At 47.9% G+C, this 26547-nt stretch overlaps 1 protein-coding gene across 1 annotated transcript in view; it reads right to left on the reverse strand.

Annotated features, from left to right (window-relative positions):
• Positions 1 to 2868: 2868 nt before the first annotated feature.
• The window catches only part of ATRN (attractin), a 151015-nt gene continuing 127336 nt past the window's right edge, over positions 2869 to 26547 (reverse strand). The window contains exons 28-29 of the mRNA XM_033060031.1: positions 7992 to 8106; positions 2869 to 6600 (exon numbers count right to left, since the gene is read on the reverse strand). Of these exons, the coding sequence (XP_032915922.1) occupies positions 6476 to 6600; positions 7992 to 8106 (240 nt within the window). The 3' untranslated portion in view covers positions 2869 to 6475. The remainder of the gene's footprint in view (positions 6601 to 7991; positions 8107 to 26547) is intronic.

The raw sequence follows: 26547 nt of genomic DNA on the forward strand, positions 1-26547 counted from the left end.
ACAGTGCACCACACTAAGGTACCCAAATTAAAGCTGGCAAAGACACAGCAGAGAACAGGAGTCAGTGGAATTTACCACCTAAGTGCCAACAGAGTACTCAGCCCTGAGAGTAACCACAGAATTGGTGTTCCAGCTCTGGGGAAAAGCCCCACAGGTTTCTAGGGAATGTGCAGAAGACTTTTGCTTTGTGAAAGTTTTGTGTAGCTGTTACAGTTTGTAAAGTGGAGAGTCTGCCAGCCAACAATTCCAGCTCATCTTTCCACAGTCCTGCTTCCCCAGCACGATGTTTGTTGTCAGCTGCCAGTGTCACTTCCCCAGGGCCTGAGCCGTGACTCAGGCGGTTTTCAGGGAGGTTTTTCCCCTGACTGCAATCTTTGGTGGACGGTGAGAAGCCTTGCACCAGCTAACAAAAACAGGAGAATTCCTGTGGTGGGAGAGGTCCTGCTGCACCGAGGGTGCCCTGGGGGAAGTGGGTAGAAACAGAACCTATTTAAATCTGTCTCTATCGTTAAAACCTACAGATTTTCCTCTCTGAATTACAGAACATTGCCCCATGCTTTGGCAGAGGATGTGTCCCTCCTTCCTCCCCCCAGTTCAGCACCTGCCAGGAGCCCAATGATTCCCACCCTCACCTCAGCCAGGAGCCTCCAATACCACCTTGAATTATTTTTTCTCCCCATTTAAAGAAAATAAATAAGAGGAAAATTTTAACCAGATCATCTACTTTTTATTTCAGAGGAAAGATTTGCATTATTTACTTTTATTTATATACATGTACTTCACATTTGTATTTAAAATGCACAGACCTCCCAAGAATTTTCTCGTTCCGGCTTTAAATTAGCTGTTATTTTACAATACAAAAAATTATACCAAAAAACTGCAATCCTAAATGTGTGTATGTATAACACCCACAACCCCAGCAATGAAATAGTTTACAATACTTGCTCCTATTTACATATGAATGCAATAAATGCTAAATTATACATATTAACAAACTAAGCTCAAGTCTGAACACAGATAAGAATCATAAATAATTACAGAACAAAGAGGAAAAAAATCCAGAATACAATTAATTCAAGGATCTTAGTTTAAAGAACATTTATTGTGCACAAATTTCAGAGTAATATAAAACTCTTTTTTTTCTTTTTCTTTTTTAAACGGACTGACATATGATACACCCTGTGATGATTGTTATTTTTTTCTTTCTACTGGTGAGGTTTGTGGAATCAATACTAAATGGAGAGGAAATGTCTAAAGAATTCTAGTACCTGGAAGACGCACACAAATAGTCTGTGTGTAGTGTCAGAACAAAGAAACAGACTGAACAAAACCTGCCCTGATGCAGAAAAAAATCAGCATATACACATGTTGTAGTAGTCCTGGCATGGAAACGCAGCTCGTTTCAGCAGCTACCAACAGAAAAAGAGAAATTTTACTAAAATTGCAAAAAATGCATCCAAAAATGAGGAGCACACCCCAGGCGAACCTTTCCCTTCTTTCTGCAGCCCCAACACCCAGGGAGCACCTTCCCACTGGAGCCCACCCAACTCCCTCTGCCCCTGCCCCTGCAGCTCAGCCCCTGCCCTGCCCCGGGCATGCAGGACCTGCCAGGACCTGCCCCAGGCATGCAGGACCTGCAGGACCTGCCTTGGCCATGCAGGACCTGCCAGGACCTGCCCTGGCCATGCAGGAGCTGCCAGGACCTGCCCTGGCCATGCAGGATCTGCCAGGAGCTGCCCTGGCCATGCAGGATCTGCCAGGACCTGCCCTGGCCATGCAGGACCTGCCCTGGCCATGCAGGAGCTGCAGGATCTGCCCTGGCCATGCAGGACCTGCCCTGGCCATGCAGGATCTGCCAGGACCTGCCCTGGCCATGCAGGAGCTGCAGGATCTGCCCTGGCCATGCAGGAGCTGCCCTGGCCATGCAGGATCTGCCAGGACCTGCCCTGGCCATGCAGAATCTGCCCTGGCAATGCAGGAGCTGCCAGGACCTGCCCTGCCCATGCAGGACCTGCCCTGCCCATGCAGGATCTGCCCTGGCCATGCAGGAGCTGCCAGGACCTGCCCTGCCCATGCAGGATCTGCCCTGGCCATGCAGGAGCTGCCAGGACCTGCCCTGCCCATGCAGGATCTGCCCTGGCCATGCAGGAGCTGCCAGGACCTGCCCTGCCCATGCAGGATCTGCCCTGGCCATGCAGGAGCTGCCAGGACCTGCCCTGGCCATGCAGGATCTGCCAGGACCTGCCCTGCCCATGCAGGACCTGCCCTGGCCATGCAGGAGCTGCCCTGCCCATGCAGGATCTGCCAGGACCTGCCCTGCCCATGCAGGATCTGCCCTGGCCATGCAGGATCTGCCAGGACCTGCCCTGGCCATGCAGGATCTGCCAGGACCTGCCCTGCCCCTGCAGAATCTGCCCTGGCCATGCAGGATCTGCCAGGACCTGCCCTGGCCATGCAGGATCTGCTCGCTGCTTTCTCCCAGGACAATCCCCTGTTCCTTGGGAAGGGGCTCGGGGCTGGTGCCAGTCCCTGGCTCAGGGTCTCAGGGGAAGGAGAAGCCGCCGGGACCAGGAGGAGCAGCAGGGACAGAGGGGCAGCCCAGCCCAGCCCAGCCCCGAGCTCCTGTTGTGGAAAAGGCTGAAGCTGAATTTCAGCCTCCAACCCTCCCTGCAGCTCACTCAGGCCAAGGAAGCTGAGCTGCCACTTCCAGCATCCCACAGACCCTGTGGATCCTGGTTTCCTGCAAAGTCCAGAGGTGCTTCTGAGCAATGCTCAGCACAGGAGCTGCCCTGAAGGAGGGGGGTCTGCCAGCACAGCTTCCCACCAGCGCTACCACACCCTCAATTTTGGGGCATCAGACACCGTGGCTTGATGTCAATCACAGGCATTACCCCATCATAAACAGCTTTATTTTGGTAACTTCAGTACAACGTGTTTTAAGCCCAGGGAAAGTGATAATAACAAGTGAAAAGTTTTGTCTCATAAATCTTCTTTTATCCAAATATTGAGCCAGAGCCTGGCAAGGTCATGCTACAACAGCCAGAAATTCTGGGCTAAAACCATGGAAAACAGTGAATTTAAAATAAGAAGTGTGCTATTTGGAGATCCACTGGCACCACTGTCTTCTAGAATAAAAGGGCCCCAAGTTCTGAAATTTTATTACTAAATTTTTAAAGGCTCCTCTTAGAAAATGAAAATCTTCTGAGGGTTGAGATGTCAAATGCTAAATATCAGCCAGTTATAAACCTGAAAATAGTGATTTTGAATGGAAACACTGCCACAATTTTAGTAACAAAGGTCTTAAACTACTGATTTAATCCTCCACATGGTGACCACTTTAAGGACATTTATTACTTGTCTCCAAATGTTGCTTTTCCCTCTTTCAAGTGGAAAAGTCATTATTTTACTTGGTTTCTACATTTAAGTGAAATGCATTTGAACACACAAAAGTCAAGTTATGCCTCCCTGCTTTTCAAGATATCCTGATGTAATCTGGTGTTTAAAGCTCGGAAAGTTATCCAATACTGATCAAATGAATGAGTTATTAAGACAGAACTCATACATCATTTAAAATGCATCAAAAATACATTCAATTTTTTTCCTGGTTTATATACACTTTAAATCTCTCCATGTTCTGCACGTTTCTTATGTACAAGTGCAAAATCTGTGTTTCATTTGTCATTTATTTACAGATTCTCCCATGAAATAAGGTTGTTCTTTCTCCCCCACCTACCTCACTTCCAAATGAAATAAACCCAAAAATCCATCACTTTTGATACTGGCCTGGTGATAAACTGCCAGCAATTCTTCTTTCCCCCATCCTTTCCCACTTTTTTCCCTGTTTAGCTCCAAGCTGGGGTGAACTGCAGCAGAGCTGTGAGAGCTCTCCCTCATCAGGATGCAGATCAGACGCAGGGTGCAGCTACATCCTTTGATTTCTGTGAGTAACCCTCGTTGCTCTATTTACATTTTTTGGTACTGATAAACCTTGACTTTGATCATCTTTGCTCATTTTCCCAGAACCTGGCACCTCATTTTGGCCACACTCCTGAGCCCACTGTAGGCTTTGCAGAGCAGACAGCCCGGCTCTCCAGGAGTGAGAAAATGTCCCAGCTCTGTATTTCTCTTTTTATCAATGTACAAATCTATCACCCCTCCAGGCCTACAGTTTGAAAGCTGCTTGTCATCAGGAAAACCCAACAACTTTAAGCACCTGCTCAAGTGCTGTCCTGAAGAGGGAAACTCAAGCACAGGGGTTTTCACTATCTGGGCTGGCAGTTCTCCCAAAAACAGCAAGAAGAAATCTGCAAACCTGAGGATGTGCATCGTGGCTCAAAACATGCAGTAACAGGAGAGGGATTTTAGTCCAGTCTTATGTCTCCAGTTCAGATTAACCCTATTACTGAGCAAGTTAGAAAATATTATCAGGAGATGAATCTGTCTGAGGTAATCCATGCATCAGGTAAAAATTAAATTGCCTGAATCCCTTCATTCCAAGACAAAGCTCAACCCTTTTCCCCTCATAATTCCTTCTTCCCAGAGAGCACCAAAACTTTGAGTTTAGAAACAGATGCATTTATATATATAATGCATTTTTTTCCCAATATTTTTGGCAGTCCAAATATTTTTTGCAGTCCCACTGCACTCGTTAAATGACACATTAAATCAGAATTATCATCCACCACAGTCCTTAAAGCATCAGGCTGATCCCATCACCGCTGTCTGGACACACACAGCAATTCACCTCTTTATTGGGATGTGCCAGGCTCCAAAGAGCTTCTTCAAAATACATGGTTAGAAAAAAACAGCCCAGAAATGAGTGGCTGACATGTGAGTGATCACCAGAACACGCACAAAAAAGGAGAAGTTACTTGGGTTTGAGTTTGGAAAGGTGCTGCCTGGCCAGATCCAAGAGCACCTCCCTCCCACGTGCTGCTTCTCCATGTGTTAAACATCAGAGCCCTCAGCAGAACCCACCAACTCAGTGACCTGATGGACCCACAGTGCCTGTGATGAAGCCACAGTCACACCCCTGGTTTGCCACCCTCACTGGCATTTCCCACAGCTCCAGCCCCACAGCCCAGGCAGACACACACACAGGGGTGGCTCAGTCCAACCTGAGCCTCCAAACACAGCCCCAGCTTGTCAGGGCAGTTCAGATGGTCTGATGCACCCCTCAAATGCTAAACCTTCTCTTTGCCATTTCCAAGCCTCATCCTTTCCCCACCAGCCACTTTTTCAACATTTAACAGAGCTCGAGCCCAACAGGAAATACAAGGATCTGATCACATTGAACTCAAACCTGTGGCAAAACAAAGCTGCTCTGCTTGATTTTTATTTAAAATTCTTTTTTTACTTCATCCTCAGGTGATCTGGCACCCGGAGTGTTGCTTTTTACACCCTGTACGAAGATGGAGCAAACCATAACCACTGAGCAGCAATGCCTCCAAGCTCAGCTCTCATCCAGAAGGATGGCAGGAGGGATTGGGGAGGAGAGAGGCCAAAACCAGGAAAATTTCATGTATCTGACCTGGAACACAGAGTGCTTCTATGGAAATGCTGGTGAAACCAGGAGTTCTCTTACGAGATACTGAACCTCTACGTGCCTTCCAGGTATTTCCATCTGAGTAGTTGGTTGGTCAGGAAAATGGGATTTTCCTCTGACTGCAAGGCCAGAGGACACAGAGTGCCTTGGGTGAGTCTAGATGTGAGTATAACACCTTTAAAGGACTTTCATGATGTCAAAAAGCAGCGTGGGCAGCAGTCTCCTCACTCCCTAGATCTGCTCATGTCTAGGCACTTGTGTGTGGTGTACTCCAAGCAGGTTAAGACTATGTAAACACTGAGTCTTTCCAAAGCAACATCCAACTTTCCAGGTATTTCACATGGTCTGAGCAACATCCACCTTTAAACCATCCCAGCTTTTGCATTCCTGGGCCACGATGACTACAAAAGGCTGTGCCTGGAAGAGAGTTCCACTGAAATAAGGAGGGAACAATTAAACAGTAAATGAAAACAAAGGATGAAGATGCTTTGAAGATTAATAGTAGTGTTTATGTGTTGAGAGCTGACACCTGTAAACACTGGATCTTTTTCTTTTTGTACAGTTTGATAAATACATGAACTACAAAGCACTTTCCATGTGGAAACCTGAGTGTCATTCATCTTGGACTACTGTTGTATTTACACTGACCGGGAATGGCGGCATCGCACCTGCAACCAAATTATTTTGCTTTAAACTTGAAGAGAACAAAGGAGCAACCTGAAGCCATGTGTCAGTAAAACTTAAGTGGAGCAGTTGTCAAATAAAGCCAACTAGCACGCAGATGAGAGAAAAAAAACGGGGTTCGAGGAAGTTGTGGTTTTTTCCGGGTGCTTCTAGTCTCTTGGGACACAACTGGGAAATCTTTCTCCTCCTCCTTGGTATATTTTCCATTTTTGTTTAAAACCCTAGACAGTTTCTGATGTCCATGCATCAAATACAGGTTCCTGGCTGTGCAGGGGGCTGCTGCTTCCGATTTCGTATCGCGCCCGATTTCTCTTTGTAGGCAATTGGCATCTGTTGTGAAATGTCCACCAGTGCACTGGCCACTGCGAGACCTGGGGCAGCAAACAAAGAGTCAGGCAGCAGAACAGCCACAGCAGCAAATCCTTCAGAAACAGCTGAGATAACGTGTAGGATTTTTTAAATAAACTACAGAAGTGTTTTGGCTTAGTAATTAAGCTGCAGCCAATATTCTGAAAGGAGCTGAAATACTGCATGTTTAATTAGAAGCAACAGCAGGAGAAAAAGATGCAATAAGGGTGAGTATTACTGGATGTAAAATTCTAAATATTGAAGCCTGAACCCTTAATATTGAAGGTGCCTTTCTCTGCATCAGTAGATAGACTACAATAAATCTGAAAGTGAATGGAGGTTTCACTGCACTCCCCGTGGATACATCATGGATCTCATGGCAGATCAGGGAGTCATGGAATGGTCTGGGTTGAAAGGCACCCTAGAGCCCCTCCAGTCCCATCCCTGTCACAGGCAGGGACACCTTCCACTGTCCCAGGTGCTCCAAGCCCTGCCCAAGCTGGCCTGGGACACCTCCAGAGATGGGGCAGCCACGGCCTCCCTGCTCTGCTCACTCACAAACCACATCTGGCACTCAGCTCAATCCAGCTCAACACCAAACCATCCCACTCAAACCCTGCTCTTTCCAGAGTCTTTGCTTCACCAGGCTCCCTGGGCACTGGGGAAGCCCAGTTAAACCCACACTGCCCCGGAGATGATGTCCCAGTGCCCTGACATCAGGTTTAGGTGTGAAACCTTGAGCTGGATGGGGAAAGCTCCTTTGTCCAGAGCTCCTAAGAGGAGGGCAGAGATGCTGTGGAAGGATTTGGAGTGACAGGAGCTGGGGGAATGGCTTCAGACTGACAGTGGGCAGGTTAGATGGGATATTCTTCCCTGGGAGGGTGGGGAGGCCCTGGCACAAGGAGCTCTGTGGCTGCCCCATCCCTGGAAGTGCCCAAGGCCAGGCTGCTTGCAGCAAGCTGGGCTAGTGGAAAGTGTCCTTGGCCACAGCAGGGCGTGGAACTGGATGGTCTTTGAGGCCCCTTCAAACTCAAATCTTTCCATGGTTCTGTGAGTTGCTGTTGCCCTGCAAATGGAGCTGGGAATGAAGTCAGATATGCCAAATGAATGACAAGTTACCTTCACTGCTGCAAACACGTCTGCACCAGATCCCTCTTTCCACCCAGCTTAAATTAATTAAAGCACAGTCCAATATCAAATGTTCATCCATCAATTGACCTTAATTGAGTAATTAACTCATACTCATGCTGGAAGCCAGCAGGGCCGACACCAGGGAGCCTAAAACACCTCGAGCACATCCCAAGCTGAACTGTGGCTACAGCAGCTTCTGTGGGATCAGGAAAGGTGAATCTGTAAGGCTGGGGAAGGAGCACAGAGTTAATTCCAAACCATCAGAGACAACAAGAACCCTCACCTGACTGTCCTGGTGGTGGAATACCCCCAAGTCCTCGAGGCAGCCTCACGAACACCGAGAGAACGGCGGCTTTGTTCCCAAAGCAGGGCTCCAGCGCAATGGGCTTTGGTACAGTCTGCAGGGAGGGAGCAGGGGGACAAAACGAATGTTAGACACTGTGTTACACCCTCCCTCTTCCCCCAGCAGCACTTCTTCAGCTTGTACAAGCCCCAGGGCATGAACCACCACGAACCACACTGCTGTGCTGGGCCAATTTCCAGCACACAGCCAGCACAGCTAAAACCACTGTCAGCAGCAATCAAAACACGAGCCATCACAAGAAAACACATTCACTTAATAAAAACCAGGCTATTAAAAAGTCAAGCACTACATGAGGCTTGTGTTTCTCCCTAAATTCAATAACAAAGGAGCAGCTTATGTAATCAACAGGATTGAGGGTTTTGTTCCATCGACCCCATCAGCAGCATGTCACTGATACCAGCAACTGGGTACTCCAAATTCTATTTCCAGAATTTAACTCCATGTACCACCTTAACAGCACTGTATGCCCTAGCACAGTAAAGAACATTTTCCCAAGAACAAAAAGAAGTGTTCAAGGCCAGGTTAGACGGAGCTTGAAGCACCCTGGCCTAGTGTAAGCTGTCCTTGTCCATGGCAGGGGTGGAACTGGATGGGCTTTAAGGGCCCTTTCCATCTGTGATTCTAATACAAAATGGGCAGTCTCCCTCCCACCCTGACCCTCAGGTGGCCCTCTGCACTCTTGTGAAGATTTTACCTGAACGACCAACAGCCAGCTTCATTAGAAATTAGAAATATGTCATTAGAAAGCTGAAATGCAACAGCCCAGTCCAAAACTCAGGTATGTTCTCACTTGGGCTTGGCCCAAAAGCCACACACAAATACACAGGATCAGTGCTCTTGTGTGCCAGTGTTCACCAATGAGAACAGGCTCAGGTGAGTTTCTTCTTGTGTTCCACTTCAGCTAAAAAAGCTGAGAAACACTATTTTACCCAATACACTCAGTTCTTTCTGTTTTCTTCTTTAGTATGGACAGATTCTGCTCTGGTGTTAATGAAATAATTAGTGCTTTTTCCATCAGGCATCAAACTACACCACAGTACTCAGATGTTCAACAGAAACTCAATGCAATGTAAGCCATGAAAAAACCCAAACAAGAGTCAAACATGCTGTTAAATTACTGCTGCTCAATAAAAAAGACAAAAGGAGACAACAGCAAGCAAAATGAAGCTGAAAACTTTCCATATTTCCCATTTATTGCAGCAGGATTTGTTCTGGGCGAGGCAGATAAATACGTGCAGCACGGGCTGGGGGATGGAAGCCTCTGCCTGTCAGGTTTATGACAGCAGATTTCTTCATGTCCCCACCCCCAACAAAGGGATCAGACTGAGAGTAAAGCTTTTCCCAGAAGGAAACAAGCACACCCTGGTGCTGTATCCCACAGGACTCAACTGCCAGAGGTGAATGGAGAGAGCACAGAGAAGACAACTGCAGGAACAGAGCCCAGACTTCTGCCACATGGCTGGGAGCAAGAACTGAACACAAAGTTCAGCTTGGACAGAGTCAAGCATCTTACTTATTCTACTGCTAATAAAACAGCTCTGCTGAATTCCACAGTTTGGAGGATGGAACTTGGGTTACAGAGAGCTCTCATGTTCACCCTGAGCAGAACAGGCAGCAAAGACCACACAGAGAAGGGATGGAGGGAAGAGAACAAAGGAGTGACTGAGTAAGAAGAGGTTTTATTTTTATACACCTTCAAATGCATTTATTTATAATGGATTCACGGATTCATGGCCACAGAGATGCTCCCAGGACTGGAGGCCCCTTTCTCCAGAGCCAGGCTGGGAGAGCTGGGAATGTTCCCCTGGAGAAGGGAAGGCTCCAGGGAGAGCTCAGAGCCCCTGGCAGGGCCTGGAGGGGCTCCAGGAGAGCTGGAGAGGGACTGGGGACAAGGGAGGGAGGGACAGGACACAGGGAATGGCTCCCAGTGCCAGAGGGCAGGGCTGGATGGGATTTTGGGCAGGAATTGTTCCCTGGCAGGGTGGGCAGGGCTGGATGTGATCTTGGGCAGGAATTGTTCCCTGGCAGGGTGGGCAGGGCTGGGTGGTATTTTGGGCAGGAATTGTTCCCTGGCAGGGTGTGAGCCCTGGCCCAGGTGCCCAGAGCAGCTGTGGCTACCCCTGGATCCCTGGCAGTGCCCAAGGCCAGGCTGGACACTGGGGCTGGAGCCCCTGGGACAGTGAAATGTCCCTGCCATGGCAGACTTTGGGACAATGACCTTCAGAGTCCCTCCCAGCCCATGAGGATGCTCAGCAGGACACTCACCAGCCTCCAGCCAACCTGCACAAACAGGAGGCTGGAAAATCCCTCAGGGGTCACCACCAACACAGGCAGTGGCATGGAAAAGCACAATTCTCTGCTTTACAGCTAGTTACTCTTTCAGCCTGTGCCATCACCTCTGTGAGACCTTTCCAGAGGCTCCCTGGTCTGCATCTCACCACTCTGCCACCAGAAACTTTCTTTTAACCTCAAATCTTTCAAATTTCAATTTATTTGTCTGATGTTCTTCTGCACCTTAACCCTTTCCCTGGGCTTTACCCTGCTGCACATCTTAGTCTTCTTTTGGATCAACTGAGAGAGAAATGCTCTGAATTCCTTCTCTGAGCACAAGCACTGCCTGCTCCAGCTCTCCAGGAGCCCCTCTCTGCAGGCTCTGACAGTGCCTCTGTTGTGGCACCAAAACCAGGCTGAGCCTCCTGCACATCGTAAAACAGAAAGAAACAAAAGTTGTTCATTAGAGAGCTCTCAGTCATGGAGCTGAAGGGACTTGGAGAGGAATTTAGCTCATGCCTCAGCCCCAGGCAAGACCCTCTCTCCTCCTCTGCCCTTTCCAACTAATGAACCCTGTGTGTGCAGCAGAAACTCTCATTACGAGTCCCTGCGGGCACAATCTTCCCTTTCCATGGAATTTTTATTTTGGACATCAAGGTCACACATCTTCCTCCTCTCTGCTCTCCAGGTTCCACAGCACAGACAGCTGGGCTCCTTCCTGCCCTTGTCAACCTGCTCAGGAAAGAATCAGAATCATGGAATGTTCTGGGTTGGGAGGGACCTTAAAGTTCATCTCATGCCCTGCAGGGAGCAAGGACACCTCCCACCATCCCAGGTGCTCCAGCCCCAGTGTCCAGCCTGGCCCTGGGCACTGCCAGGGATCCAGGGGCAGCCACAGCTGCTCTGGGCACCTGTGCCAGGGCTCACACCCTCCCAGGGAACAATTCCTGCCCAAATCCCACCCAGCCCTGCCCACCCTGCCAGGGAACAATTCCTGCCCAAATCCCACCCAGCCCTGCCCACCCTGCCAGGGAACAATTCCTGCCCAAATCCCACCCAGCCCTGCCCTCTGGCAGTGAATCCATTCCCTGTGTCCTGTCCCTCCAGGCTCTTGTAAAATCCCTTTCCATCTTTCCTGGATCCCTTCAGGTACTGAAAGGCTACAATTAGGTCAATCCAAAACCTTTTATTTTCCAGGCTGAGTAACTCCAAAAAAGACAAGGGTTAGTAAAATATTGTTAATATTTCCCTGTGTGGGGAACTTTATTTCTCTCAACCATGAACAGCAAGGATAATGATGCACCCAAAATCTGCCAGGCAGTTGCAAACTAATTTGGAAGGAATTAAGCACAACATCACTTCACTGCAGCTAAGCTCCATCTTAAAACTAAAAGGAAAAAAATGGGCTATTGTCCATCAAATCTAGCTTTTTCTGAGACAAGCTGCAGTTAATAACAACAAAAACTCGCCTAAAGAATCAAGCCCTGCACATTTATTTTTGACAGCCCAGTTGAGGCACCTGCTCTCTGAACTGTGACTCATTCTGCATCTCGTCTGTGAGAGGTGCTGGGGCCAAGAGAGTGCAGGAGGGAAGGAGGGAATGACTCAGAGCTGTGCTGGAATGAGGGACTGGTGCAGGGAGGTGAGCTGGGAATGAAGGACAGGAGGAATTCAGAGCAGGGAGCTGGAGTGAAGGACAGGAGGAATTCAGAGCAGGAAGGTGAGCTGGGAATGAAGGACAGGAGGAGTTCAGAGCAGGGAGTTGAGCAGGAGGGAAGGACAGGAGGAATTCAGTGCAGGGAGTTGAGCAGGAATGAAGGACAGGAGGAATTCAGTGCAGGGAGGCGAGCAGGAGGGAAGGACAGGAGGAATTCAGTGCAGGGAGCAGGAGGGAAGGACACGAGGAAATCAGTGCAGGGAGCAGGAGTGAAGGACAGGAGGAATTCAGAGCAGGGAGGTGAGCTGGGAATGAAGGACAGGAGGAATTCAGTGCAGGGAGGTGAGCTGGGAATGAAGGACAGGAGGAATTCAGAGCAGGGAGCAGGAATGAAGGACAGGAGGAGTTCAGTGCAGGGAGGTGAGCTGGAGTGAAGGACAGGAGGAATTCAGAGCAGGGAGCAGGAATGAAGGACAGGAGGAATTCAGAGCAGGGAGATGAGCTGGGAATGAAGGACATGAGGAGTTCAATGCAGGGAGGTGAGCAGGAGTGAACGACATGAGGAATTCAGTGCAGGGAGCAGGAGGGAAGGACAGGAGGAATTCAGTGCAGGGAGCAGGAGTGAAGGACATGAGGAATTCAGTGCAGGGAGCAGGAGGGAAGGACAGGAGGAATTCAGAGCAGGGAGCAGGAGGGAAGGACAGGAGGAATTCAGTGCAGGGAGGTGAGCAGGAGGGAAGGACAGGAGGAATTCAGTGCAGGGAGCAGGAGGGAAGGACAGGAGGAATTCAGAGCAAGGAGGTGAGCAGGGAATGAAGGACAGGAGGAATTCAGTGCAGGGAGGTGAGCTGGAGGGAAGGACAGGAGGAATTCAGAGCAGGGAGGTGAGCTGGGAATGAAGGACAGGAGGAATTCAGTGCAGGGAGGTGAGCTGGGAATGAAGGACAGGAGGAATTCAGAGCAGGGAGCAGGAATGAAGGACAGGAGGAGTTCAGTGCAGGGAGGTGAGCTGGAGTGAAGGACAGGAGGAATTCAGAGCAGGGAGCAGGAATGAAGGACAGGAGGAATTCAGAGCAGGGAGATGAGCTGGGAATGAAGGACATGAGGAGTTCAATGCAGGGAGGTGAGCAGGAGTGAAGGACATGAGGAATTCAGTGCAGGGAGCAGGAGGGAAGGACAGGAGGAATTCAGTGCAGGGAGCAGGAGTGAAGGACATGAGGAATTCAGTGCAGGGAGCAGGAGGGAAGGACAGGAGGAATTCAGAGCAGGGAGCAGGAGGGAAGGACAGGAGGAATTCAGAGCAAGGAGGTGAGCAGGGAATGAAGGACAGGAGGAATTCAGTGCAGGGAGGTGAGCTGGAGGGAAGGACAGGAGGAATTCAGAGCAGGGAGGTGAGCTGGGAATGAAGGACAGGAGGAGTTCAGTGCAGGAGGTGAGCAGGAGGGAAGGACAGGAGGAATTCAGTGCAGGAGGTGAGCAGGAATGAAGGACAGGAGAAATTCAGAGCAGGGAGTTGAGCAGGAATGAAGGACAGGAGGAATTCAGTGCAGGAGGCGAGCAGGAGGGAAGGACAGGAGGAATTCAGAGCAGGGAGGTAAGCAGGAATGAAGGACACTCCACAAGGCACAGAGCCCAGCCTGAAGCCAGGGACCAGGTTCTGCACCCAGGGGGGAAAATGGGACATTTCAACCATAGGACATTTGTCACACCAAATGTGTGACACGTCACTGTGATCTGCACTGCAGATCTCACCCACTGCCCACCCTGCCCTGCCCTCCTGAGCTTTGATGTGACCTAGGAGGTGCCACCAGGGCACAAATGAGGAGCTGGCTGCCTCATCAAGTAGAACTCTGGTGGGGAGACCTCAGAAGAGCTCAGGTCTCCTTTCTTTGCCCACCCAAGTGGTTTCTGAGTGCTCTTATCATAGAATTATGGAATACCCTAAGTTGAATGTGACCCAGAGGATCACCCAGTCCTGCTCCTGGCCCTGCTCAGACCTCCAGCAATCCCCCCTGTCCATCCCTGGAGAGATGTCCATCACTCCTGGAGCTCTGGCAGCCCTGTGCCCATTCCCTGGGGACCCTGGGCAGGGCCCAGCACCCTCGGGTGGGGGAAGAACCTTTCCCTAAAATCCACCTAAACCTCTCCTGGCACAGCTCCATGTCCTCTTTTGTTGTAGATCCAAGCTGTTCTCCTGCAAGAAGATTCTGAGTGGACTTGGAAAGCAGAGATCAAATGTGAGAGATTGCTCTTAAGGGTAAGCTTAAAAAAGACACATAAAATAGGTGTATTTCCAAACTTTGTAAAAACCTCTATCAGATGCTTAAAACCTGCCTCTGCCAGCAACTTCCACATTGAGAGGTTTTGATGAACCCACTGTTGAATTAGAGAAGTGATTCTTTTTTACTGAAGGCTTAATGGCACAATAAAGTAGACATTATTCAAATCTATTCAAACAAAGTGCATCTCTCAGACACTCAGCACAAGAGGTGCCTGAACAGCAGAGTCCCACCCTGGGAGCAGATCCAGAGGGAGAACAAAGCCCACGGTCAATGCCATGGACAGACCTGGCTGGGTCATCAGGCCCCTGCCCTGAGGTACCTCCTGTCCTTAAAGAAACACAAAAATGTCCTGCAGCACACTGGAGAGACAAATTCATGGAGCTGATCACAGAATCATGGAATGGTTTGAGTTGGGAGGGACCTTAAAACTCATCTTAAATCCATGGCAGGGACACTTCCACTGTCCAGGGGCTCCAGCCCCAGTGTCCAGCCTGGCCCTGGGCAGTGTCAGGGATCCAGGGGCAGCCACAGCTGCTCTGGGCACCCTGGGCCAGGGCTCACACCCTGCCAGGGAACAACTCCTGCCCAAAATCCCATCCAGCCCTGCCCTCTGGCAGTGAAGCCATTCTCTGTGTCCTGTCCCTCCAGCCCTTGTCCCCAGTCCCTCTCCAGCTCTCCTGGAGCCCCTGCAGGGACTCTGAGCATTCCCTGGCATTTTCCCTTCTCCAGGGGAACATTCCCAGCTCTCCCAGGCTGGCTCCAGCCCTGCAGGTGGGGTCTCAGCTGGGGGGGCACAGGGACAGAATCCCCCTCCCCTGCACCAATAACCCAAGCCCTTCCTGCACGGGGCTCTCCATGCTCCTCCACAGCAGCAGAGCAGCAATCCATGGAAATGATGGGGAAATCCCAAGACATCCAAGACTTAGAACGGTACAAATGTCAAATAAACAGTAAAAAGCCAGGCAAGCCCCCTCAGCCTGGCCCTTTGTGGCAGGTGATGGTACTTCACTGAGTGCTGACACAGCACTGAGAGCTGCTCTCAGCTCTTCTCCACAGATGATTTTACTGACCCAAACCAGCTCCAAAAAGCCAAGTAATTCCAGTTGTTTCAGAGTTTTGATGTGCATTTAGCATGCTTCAAGTATAAGCCATTATAGACATTAAAAGCAGTAAGAGACAATTTAAGTGATTTAATTAGTCCAGCTTCTCCAGCAGGATTTTCCAGGAACAGGACATTCCCCAGGAATTTGTCTGGGCCATGCCTGGGTGTCCCAGGTGCAGAATACACCACCAGTTCCCTTGGAGTCGATTTCACAGCAAAATACTTTCCCTAAGTAGCCTGAATTGTGTAATGCTCAATCTAAACATTTTTATTTCATCTCATTATTTCTATTTACGCTGCTTTTACTTGACAAATTCAAAAAGTTAATAATGTGTCACATAAAGCTAATGGCTAGAACAATAAATATTCTGTATAATTTCCCAAACACAGCATCAGTTTTATTTAGGTTCTGTGATACACTGCCAGCATATTGCATTTCAAGATATATTTAAAAAAAAAACATGGAGAATTTTTTTTCCTTAACAAGAAAACATGTTTCTGTGGTTGGATCAAATAAGTCTTACATCGTTTTCAATTTCCAGGAAGGAAATTAAAATAAAGGACAACTCTTACAGTGGTGGGTGAGAAAAGGAACATTACCCAAACAGTTCAGTTTTATTATTTGATTCCACTTGTTCAGGTGATTTCACTCTGTAGAAAAAGGGTCAAATTCCATTTGCAAGTTTTTAAATTGTACCATTAAAAGCTGAGTGAACATTTGCAAAACAAGTTACAAGCAATTTCATATTAAAAATAGATTATTAAGCTTTAAAAATCATATTCTCAGGGTTATATGTGTGCCCTGCAAGATAGTGATAAATGAACTTCCAGCAATAATTCACACTAAATGAGTTTAGATTAAAAATTTACATTTACCTTGTCCCTGATATCTACCTTGGAATTTTAGAGAGGCTGGGGAATGAACTGCCTTGGTCCCACAACTGGGTGGTTACATGAGAGAAAGTAAACAAAATCCACATCCAAGCCCTGGGATGGATGTCAAGAGCATGACATGGAGAACACATCTGAGCACCCCTTATCTGACATGGAGAACACACATCTGAGCACCCCTTATCTGACATGGAGAACACACCTGAGCACCCCTTATCTGACACAGAGAACACACCTGAGCACCCCTTATCTGACACAGAGAACACATCTGAGCACCCCTTATCTGACACAGAGAACACATCTGAGCACCCCTTATCTGACACAGAGAACACACCTGAGCACCCCTTATCTGACACAGAGAACACATCTGAGCACCCCTTATCTGACACAGAGAACACACCTGAGCACCCCTTATCTGACACAGAGAACACATCTGAGCACCCCTTATCTGACATGGAGAACACACCTGAGCACCCCTTATCTGACACAGAGAACACACCTGAGCACCCCTTATCTGACACAGAGAACACACCTGAGCACCCCTTATCTGACATGGAGAACACATGTGAGCACCCCTTATCTGACACAGAGAACACATCTGAGCACCCCTTATCTGACACAGAGAACACACCTGAGCACCCCTTATCTGACACAGAGAACACATCTGAGCACCCCTTATCTGACATGAGAACACATCTGAGCACCCCTTATCTGACATGGAGAACACACCTGAGCACCCCTTATCTGACATGGAGAACACACCTGAGCACCCCTTATCTGACACAGAGAACACACCTGAGCACCCCTTATCTGACACGGAGAACACATCTGAGCACCCCTTATCTGACACAGAGAACACATCTGAGCACCCCTTATCTGACACAGAGAACACATCTGAGCACCCCTTATCTGACATGGAGAACACATCTGAGCACCCCTTATCTGACATGGAGAACACACCTGAGCACCCCTTATCTGACATGGAGAACACACCTGAGCACCCCTTATCTGACATGGAGAACACATCTGAGCACCCCTTATCTGACACAGAGAACACATCTGAGCACCCCTTATCTGACACAGAGAACACATCTGAGCACCCCTTATCTGACAGAGAACACATCTGAGCACCCCTTATCTGACATGGAGAACACACCTGAGCACCCCTTATCTGACACAGAGAACACATCTGAGCACCCCTTATCTGACATGGAGAACACATCTGAGCACCCCTTATCTGACACAGAGAACACATCTGAGCACCCCTTATCTGACACAGAGAACACACCTGAGCACCCCTTATCTGACACAGAGAACACATCTGAGCACCCCTTATCTGACACAGAGAACACATCTGAGCACCCCTTATCTGACATGGAGAACACATCTGAGCACCCCTTATCTGACATGGAGAACACACCTGAGCACCCCTTATCTGACACAGAGAACACATCTGAGCACCCCTTATCTGACACAGAGAACACATCTGAGCACCCCTTATCTGACACGGAGAACACATCTGAGCACCCCTTATCTGACATGGAGAACACATCTGAGCACCCCTTATCTGACATGGAGAACACACCTGAGCACCCCTTATCTGACACAGAGAACACATCTGAGCACCCCTTATCTGACATGGAGAACACATCTGAGCACCCCTTATCTGACACAGAGAACACATCTGAGCACCCCTTATCTGACACAGAGAACACATCTGAGCACCCCTTATCTGACATGGAGAACACATCTGAGCACCCCTTATCTGACATGGAGAACACATCTGAGCACCCCTTATCTGACATGAACACATCTGAGCACCCCTTATCTGACACAGAGAACACATCTGAGCACCCCTTATCTGACACAGAGAACACATCTGAGCACCCCTTATCTGACACAGAGAACACATCTGAGCACCCCTTATCTGACATGGAGAACACATCTGAGCACCCCTTATCTGACATGGAGAACACATCTGAGCACCCCTTATCTGACATGGAGAACACACCTGAGCACCCCTTATCTGACATGGAGAACACATCTGAGCACCCCTTATCTGACACAGAGAACACATCTGAGCACCCCTTATCTGACACAGAGAACACATCTGAGCACCCCTTATCTGACACAGAGAACACATCTGAGCACCCCTTATCTGACATGGAGAACACATCTGAGCACCCCTTATCTGACAGGAGAACACATCTGAGCACCCCTTATCTGACACAGAGAACACACCTGAGCACCCCTTATCTGACACGGAGAACACACCTGAGCACCCCTTATCTGACACAGAGAACACATCTGAGCACCCCTTATCTGACACAGAGAACACATCTGAGCACCCCTTATCTGACACAGAGAACACATCTGAGCACCCCTTATCTGACACAGAGAACACATCTGAGCACCCCTTATCTGACACAGAGAACACACCTGAGCACCCCTTATCTGACATGGAGAACACACCTGAGCACCCCTTATCTGACACAGAGAACACATCTGAGCACCCCTTATCTGACACAGAGAACACATCTGAGCACCCCTTATCTGACATGGAGAACACATCTGAGCACCCCTTATCTGACACGGAGAACACATCTGAGCACCCCTTATCTGACACAGAGAACACACCTGAGCACCCCTTATCTGACACAGAGAACACATCTGAGCACCCCTTATCTGACACAGAGAACACATCTGAGCACCCCTTATCTGACATGGAGAACACATCTGAGCACCCCTTATCTGACATGGAGAACACATCTGAGCACCCCTTATCTGACATGGAGAACACATCTGAGCACCCCTTATCTGACACAGAGAACACATCTGAGCACCCCTTATCTGACACGGAGAACACATCTGAGCACCCCTTATCTGACACGGAGAACACATCTGAGCACCCCTTATCTGACACAGAGAACACATCTGAGCACCCCTTATCTGACACAGAGAACACATCTGAGCACCCCTTATCTGACACGGAGAACACATCTGAGCACCCCTTATCTGACATGGAGAACACATCTGAGCACCCCTTATCTGACATGGAGAACACATCTGAGCACCCCTTATCTGACATGGAGAACACATCTGAGCACCCCTTATCTGACATGGAGAACACATCTGAGCACCCCTTATCTGACACAGAGAACACATCTGAGCACCCCTTATCTGACACGGAGAACACATCTGAGCACCCCTTATCTGACACGGAGAACACATCTGAGCACCCCTTATCTGACACAGAGAACACATCTGAGCACCCCTTATCTGACACAGAGAACACATCTGAGCACCCCTTATCTGACATGGGGAACACATCTGAGCACCCCTTATCTGACACAGAGAACACACCTGAGCACCCCTTATCTGACATGGAGAACACATCTGAGCACCCCTTATCTGACACAGAGAACACATCTGAGCACCCCTTATCTGACACAGAGAACACATCTGAGCACCCCTTACCTGACACAGAGAACACATCTGAGCACCCCTTATCTGACACAGAGAACACATCTGAGCACCCCTTATCTGACACAGAGAACACATCTGAGCACCCCTTATCTGACACAGAGAACACATCTGAGCACCCCTTATCTGACATGGAGAACACACCTGAGCACCCCTTATCTGACACAGAGAACACACCTGAGCACCCCTTATCTGACACGGAGAACACATCTGAGCACCCCTTATCTGACATGGAGAACACATCTGAGCACCCCTTATCTGACACAGAGAACACATCTGAGCACCCCTTATCTGACATGGAGAACACACCTGAGCACCCCTTATCTGACACAGAGAACACATCTGAGCACCCCTTATCTGACATGGAGAACACACCTGAGCACCCCTTATCTGACACAGAGAACACATCTGAGCACCCCTTATCTGACACAGAGAACACATCTGAGCACCCCTTATCTGACACAGAGAACACATCTGAGCACCCCTTATCTGACAGAGAACACACCTGAGCACCCCTTATCTGACATGGAGAACACATCTGAGCACCCCTTATCTGACAGAGAACACACCTGAGCACCCCTTATCTGACATGGAGAACACATCTGAGCACCCCTTATCTGACACAGAGAACACACCTGAGCACCCCTTATCTGACACAGAGAACACATCTGAGCACCCCTTATCTGACATGGAGAACACATCTGAGCACCCCTTATCTGACACAGGGAACACACCTGAGCACCCCTTATCTGACACAGAGAACACATCTGAGCACCCCTTATCTGACACAGAGAACACATCTGAGCACCCCTTATCTGACAGAGAACACACCTGAGCACCCCTTATCTGACATGGAGAACACATCTGAGCACCCCTTATCTGACACAGAGAACACACCTGAGCACCCCTTATCTGACATGAGAACACATCTGAGCATCCCTTATCTGACATGGAGAACACATCTGAGCACCCCTTATCTGACATGGAGAACACACCTGAGCACCCCTTATCTGACACAGAGAACACATCTGAGCACCCCTTACCTGACACAGAGAACACATCTGAGCACCCCTTATCTGCAGCCCACAGGGGCCCCAAATCTGCTCTCTCCTTTAACAGCTGCTCTGTGGTTTTTTCAGCAGTACCCAGCCACCAGCTCGGGGTGAACAGGAGGATTTTGAGGTGGATTTGGATCTCCAGGGCAGTTCCCCAGAAGTTACCAAATCTGATGTCACATTTTGAGCTGGGCCACTCACAGATGCCACCACTCATCCTCCCTCAATTCCCAGCCGTGCTCCAGGGAGGGATGGATGAGGTCATGGGAAGCAAACCTGGGAGATATGTGTACATATATGGCCAATGGTGGGCATTTATTTTGATTTTGTGCAGGTGAAGAGGCACCTAAAAGAAGACTTTTTCAGTTCTTTTCAAGCACTCAGTTTTTGCACAGGAAAATGGAGAAGTAAAAAACCCAAGGAAATGGGACAGTTGGATAAAGACTGCAAACACAACACACAAAACAAGTACTTGGCATAAATGAATGCAAATAAGTCCTTGATAATGCAGTTGAGAAGCTGCTGGTGTTATTAGTACTTCAATCAGAGAGATGCTCGTTAGATGGAAAAAAAATGCTTAGAAAATCCTTCTCCTGTGGGAAGCTTCATGCTCCTTCCTCTCCTTCCAGCTAATTCCTCCTTATCAGCTAAAATCAGGGTCCAACCTGCGGAAATGTTTACAGTCTTCAAATCTAAAACTAGTTAAAATCACTTATCAGCCAAATGTTCCCTAAATACAAGGCAGGCTTAAAGATACCTCTGCAGATCTCATGACACCTCCCTTCCAAATATCTATATTCCATATTATATTATGAGAATAGCAAAACTTTCCCATTTTTTTTTTTTCCTAGTTTTGCAATAGAAACCAAAACAAGACACTGGGCACTTGTTTTCTGGAAATCATTCATTAGGTGAAGGTTTTATGGGGTATTTTTGTTGATGTTTTGGTAGGAGGGATCACAGCCTGCCTATATGGAATTCTAGTGCAGCTGATCCTCTTTACACACCTCAGCTGCCCAGGGAACGCTCCCTTCCCACCACTGGCATTCCTTCCAAGGGGATCCCACACTTCTCCATGCCCTCAAAGTGGGCCAACATAAGAGGAATAAACACCAAACAGAAAGTGCAAGCTGGGGTGTCCTCCCTTTGTCACCTTGGTGCTCCAGGAGGGAGACTCCAGAGTGGAAGTGGTTTTGCTACAGACAAAGAGACAGTTACACGTGGACAGCCTTGGAATTCCTCCTGCTAACCTATGGAAAAGCTCCTGGAACCAGTAAATGCCTCTTGCACAGAACCCCCAGTCTCAGCTGGCTGGAGCTCTCCTTGCCATGCTTACACTAACCCAGCTCACTGGAGCTGAGCAGGCTGGGAGAGGTCACAAAAGCTGGTCCATCACAAATCTGATGGACCAGGAGCAGGTCAGCAACGTGTGAAGTGAAGGGGAAAGTGAATCATCAAGGGTGACAACCAGAACAGGATAAAAGCTGTAAAAATCATCAGTTCCTTGGCCTTTAGTTCTTCACTGAACTCCAGCTGCATGAAACAGCTCAAAATCAAGCTACATGTCAAAATTAAGATGAATTCACCCTGTAGAAGTGCTGGAGCTCACAGATGCTTCATTTCAAATAATTCCTCACCCTGCAGCTTCCCCAAACCCTGCACCCAGTGGCACAGGACTTACTACTCACTTCACTGCTCCTTTACGCTGGTTGCAGCTTCATTGCTACTTAAAAGGAATTTAACAAGGGCATCACTCAGATGCAAAATACAAATAGACTGAAAATATATTAATTAATCTGTGGTACCCCCTACCCACTCCCAAATCAGCTCATCACTTTAGCTCTGCACTTCTTGAACAGATGGGATCTTCTGGCAGCCTTTAAACCACTCAAAAGCACTTTCTCTCATAACAAAGCAAACTAATTACTAGAGTAAGATGCTATTTCCCATCTACTTATCTGCTATTTTTAAGGAATCAGCTCGCTGTCTGATTCAGGACTGGCAGTGAAGCCCTCAGAGAGAATTAAAGGCACATTGTACAATGGTACAGAACACAATAAATGAACTTTGCAAGGATTTTGCTCACCAAATGGAAGCTGAGGATCATGGATCAAAGATAATCAACACTTAGCACTGGCTTCATGTGCTGGATCCTTGAACACAGCACAGCAAAGACTGCTACAGCTCTGCTCTAGAATATTCAAAAATCATTTTTTTCCAACTTGAGGATAATTTTTTCCCAATGCAACAATTTTCTTGTTGACCCTGTAAGTGCTTTGCTCAACCTCAGTACTTGCTTGCTATTCTGTGCATGTTTTTTCCAAGGTAACTTCTTGCCTTTAGCAACTTCAAGATATGTGGAAATCAATGTCAAAATTATAAACTTCCCAAATTCTTTTGGGAAAGCTTCTAAAAATGGCTGCAGAGGATTACAAGACTTAGATTAATCCGATAACAAGCCCTAAAAAAGCCTGAGCTACAGCAATACCAGTTCAGACACTTGGATGAGTCCCAGGCACCCAAGGAAGTTAAACATTCTTAGGAAAAAAATTGCAATATTCAGCACCTCTGAACACACAGAGAGCTGCAGAGAGAAGCCAACAGATTTTGTAATAACCAAGCAAATTTGTGGTAGATTTGCAATTCAGTGGGTATTTGTTGAGTGGCAAATAAACCAAAGCAGCTAGTTACATGTTGCCTAGCTGCAGCCTCTAATAGCAGTTGCTTCCCTGCAGGTAAATCACTTTCTATTACTCCCAAGTACCCCAGGAAAACTACTAATTGAAAGCACAGTTCTAATACTGTCCAGCTGGAAAACATTAGCTTAGGATGGAACTAGCTTGACACTGGCTGCCAACTGGCTATGGACAATGCAATAGGAAATTAATCTTTTGCAGACAAGATATTCCATTTTCCACTTCTCCTTTGTAACCTTCAAATCAGCTCGTCATTAACCAATGGCTTCGATTCCCACAGGGAAAGAAAACCATCACTGAATTCATGATAATGCAAGTCTGGCTTTCTTGCATTCAAATGAAGACTCAAATTTTGACATAGTGGATGGCAGAGGGACTGGATGGCAGATACAACATCCAGCACCACAGTAACATTTCCCTCTTTTCTTGGCTAAGAGTTGGAGAACAGCCAGACCACAAAGCAAGCACAAAGAAAAGCACAGTTGTCCAGTTCTGTATCTCCCAGCCCATCTCCCTGCAGCTCCCTCCTGCCAAGAGCTTTTTCCCATGTAGGTGCAAAAGGAATGAAGAGAAAAACCCAAGCTGCTGGCTTGTGTTAAACCATAACCCCCCATAGATATTTAGACTGGTTTTTCATTTCTATTTAAACTCATTTCCTTGCAGGGACCAACAGGTCAGACTATCTCAGAAGCATCATTCCTCAAGCTGTTTCCAACCCACAACCTTCCTGACTCCTCTCCTTTCATGAAACACTCTGGCCTTTTATGACTTTTATTCCCCAGCCAAGTTTTCCAAGATGAGAAAACCCCATATAACCCCATAAACCCTAGTAACTCTCCTGTCCCATAGAGGCACCCTTGCTGTGCACCCACACCTGCCAGCAGATGCCAGCAGGGTCCTGCCCACGGCAGGTGGCTGGAACAGGATGGACTCAAGGCTCCCTTCCAACCAAGACACTGACTCGGTGATTTCATGAAGTGACCACTGGCACAGCATTTCAGGTGCACATTCACCTACTGAGCCCCAGATCACTGCTCAGGGTTTGTGCCACTGCATGAAGCAGACCATCTCACTGGTGCCCAAGACTGATGTAGCTGAGTTATCAGCACAGAGGCAGTTACCAGTTCCTAACAATTTCTGGCTCTAAAATAGGATATTTCCCCACAGTCTGTCTTATTATGCTTCAAAACAGCTTCTCCATCCATTCTGGAGGAACCCAAAGAGGCCAGACAAGGTGAGGACAGCAGAACAAGAGGAGAAATAACACACTCACCAAATTGAGGAGATCCAAAGTTTATCCTCTCTCTAGTTTGAGCACAGACAGAAATGTCTGTGTCAGAATGTGTCAGAAATCAAAGAGTTTAGAACAGCTTTGTTCTGGCCTGATCTCATGGGAGAGGTGTTTTTAGCTAGTTTTCTTCCAAACAGAAGATGAAGGGAGGGGCCCCAGACAGACAGGCTGCAACCAAAACCATCAGCAGCCAGGCTACATCCACCCAGATCTGCCTCCAGCCCATCCCTGCACATCCCACAGCTCCTCTGGTGAGCCATGAAACCGAGGGTCAGGCTAATCTGGTGACAACCCAGCTCTGCAAGGGTGAGCTCCCAGGTCTTGGTGAGCTGTTAGAGGTAATGACTCCCAGTACCAGCCTCACGACAGAGGCAGGGAAATTATAAAACAAATCAGAAAATCTGAGGATGTAGAGTCAAAAGGAAGTCAGTGGGGAGGACCAGTCAGAGCATCCAAGGAGAGATCCAGATACTCAATCACCTGAATTGCTGAGGACCTTTGTAAATTTTATTTTACTTCCAGGCACAAGAGAGGATGAGAGGAAACAGCCTAATGCTGCAGCAGGAGAGGTTTAGACTGGAATTAGGGAAAATGTCTTCACTGAAAGGGCTGCCCAGTCCTGGCACAGCTGCCCAGGGCAGGGCTGGAGTCCCCATCCCTGGAGGGATGCCACTGTGGCACCTGGGGACATGGACAGTGCTGGCCCTGGCAGCGCTGGGGGAGTGGTTGGACTCAATGGTCTCAGAGGGATTTTCCAGCCTTAACTATTCTGGGATGCAATATATTGAGCAGCTGCTTCTGCACAATGTCCACCCAGAACATGGGGCACAACACCAATTAAGTGTACAAGTATTAAAACTTGCCATGACACACCAAATTTACACTTAAATAAAGAAGAGCTAAAGCTATACAGGCAACCTTAATGGTGGCATTTCCTGACACTTAGGGCAAGACTTAAAAGTTATTACTCACCAAATAGAAGTTTTGGGGTCAGAATGCTTTCGTGTGCTTTACAATAATTAAAATACACATATTATTAAAAAAAAAGAAAAAAAAGGAAAAAAAAAAAGAACTAGCTCTCTTGCCATAGTAAGAGAATGTGAGAAGCTCAGTGCCTGGACTAATCATAAATCTCAGAATGGTTTGAGTTGGAAGGGACATTAAATCCCACCCAGTGCCACCCCATCCATGGCAGGGACACCTCCCACTGTCCCAGTGTCCAGCCTGGCCTGGGACACTGCCAGGGGTCCAGGGGCAGCCACAGCAAATCTGGGCACCTGGGCCAGGGCCTCAGACCCTCCAGGGAGGAATTTCTTCCCAACATCTAAGCCACATCTACCCTTGTTAACCTTAAGGCCTAAAGAGAAAAACTTCCAAAAAACTTCAGTCTAAATAAAATAAAACAAAACAAAACAATCTAGTTGCCTTAGATGAGAAAGAAAAATAATCAGTGTTCTCAGGTTATTCAGTTTTTCCTTTTGTATAAAAGTTTGTGCTGGTCAAAGCATCACATCAAAAAGACCTTTGAATTAATTTGTCACCTGTTAAAATATGTTTTCACCAAAAGTTCAACGTGCTGTGTGTAAGAATGTGCCAGCCTGATGTGTGACAATGATTTCTTCATGCTCCTATTTGCAAACCACAAGATATATTGGAATATATCTTTTAAATCAGAAATATGTTAACATTATGACAGTAGACAGACATGATTATATTCAAATTTGTTTTGAGGTATCACAAAAAAGGG

The sequence above is a fragment of the Catharus ustulatus genome, chromosome 5, assembly GCF_009819885.2.
Source record: "Catharus ustulatus isolate bCatUst1 chromosome 5, bCatUst1.pri.v2, whole genome shotgun sequence".
Lineage (NCBI taxonomy): Eukaryota > Metazoa > Chordata > Aves > Passeriformes > Turdidae > Catharus > Catharus ustulatus.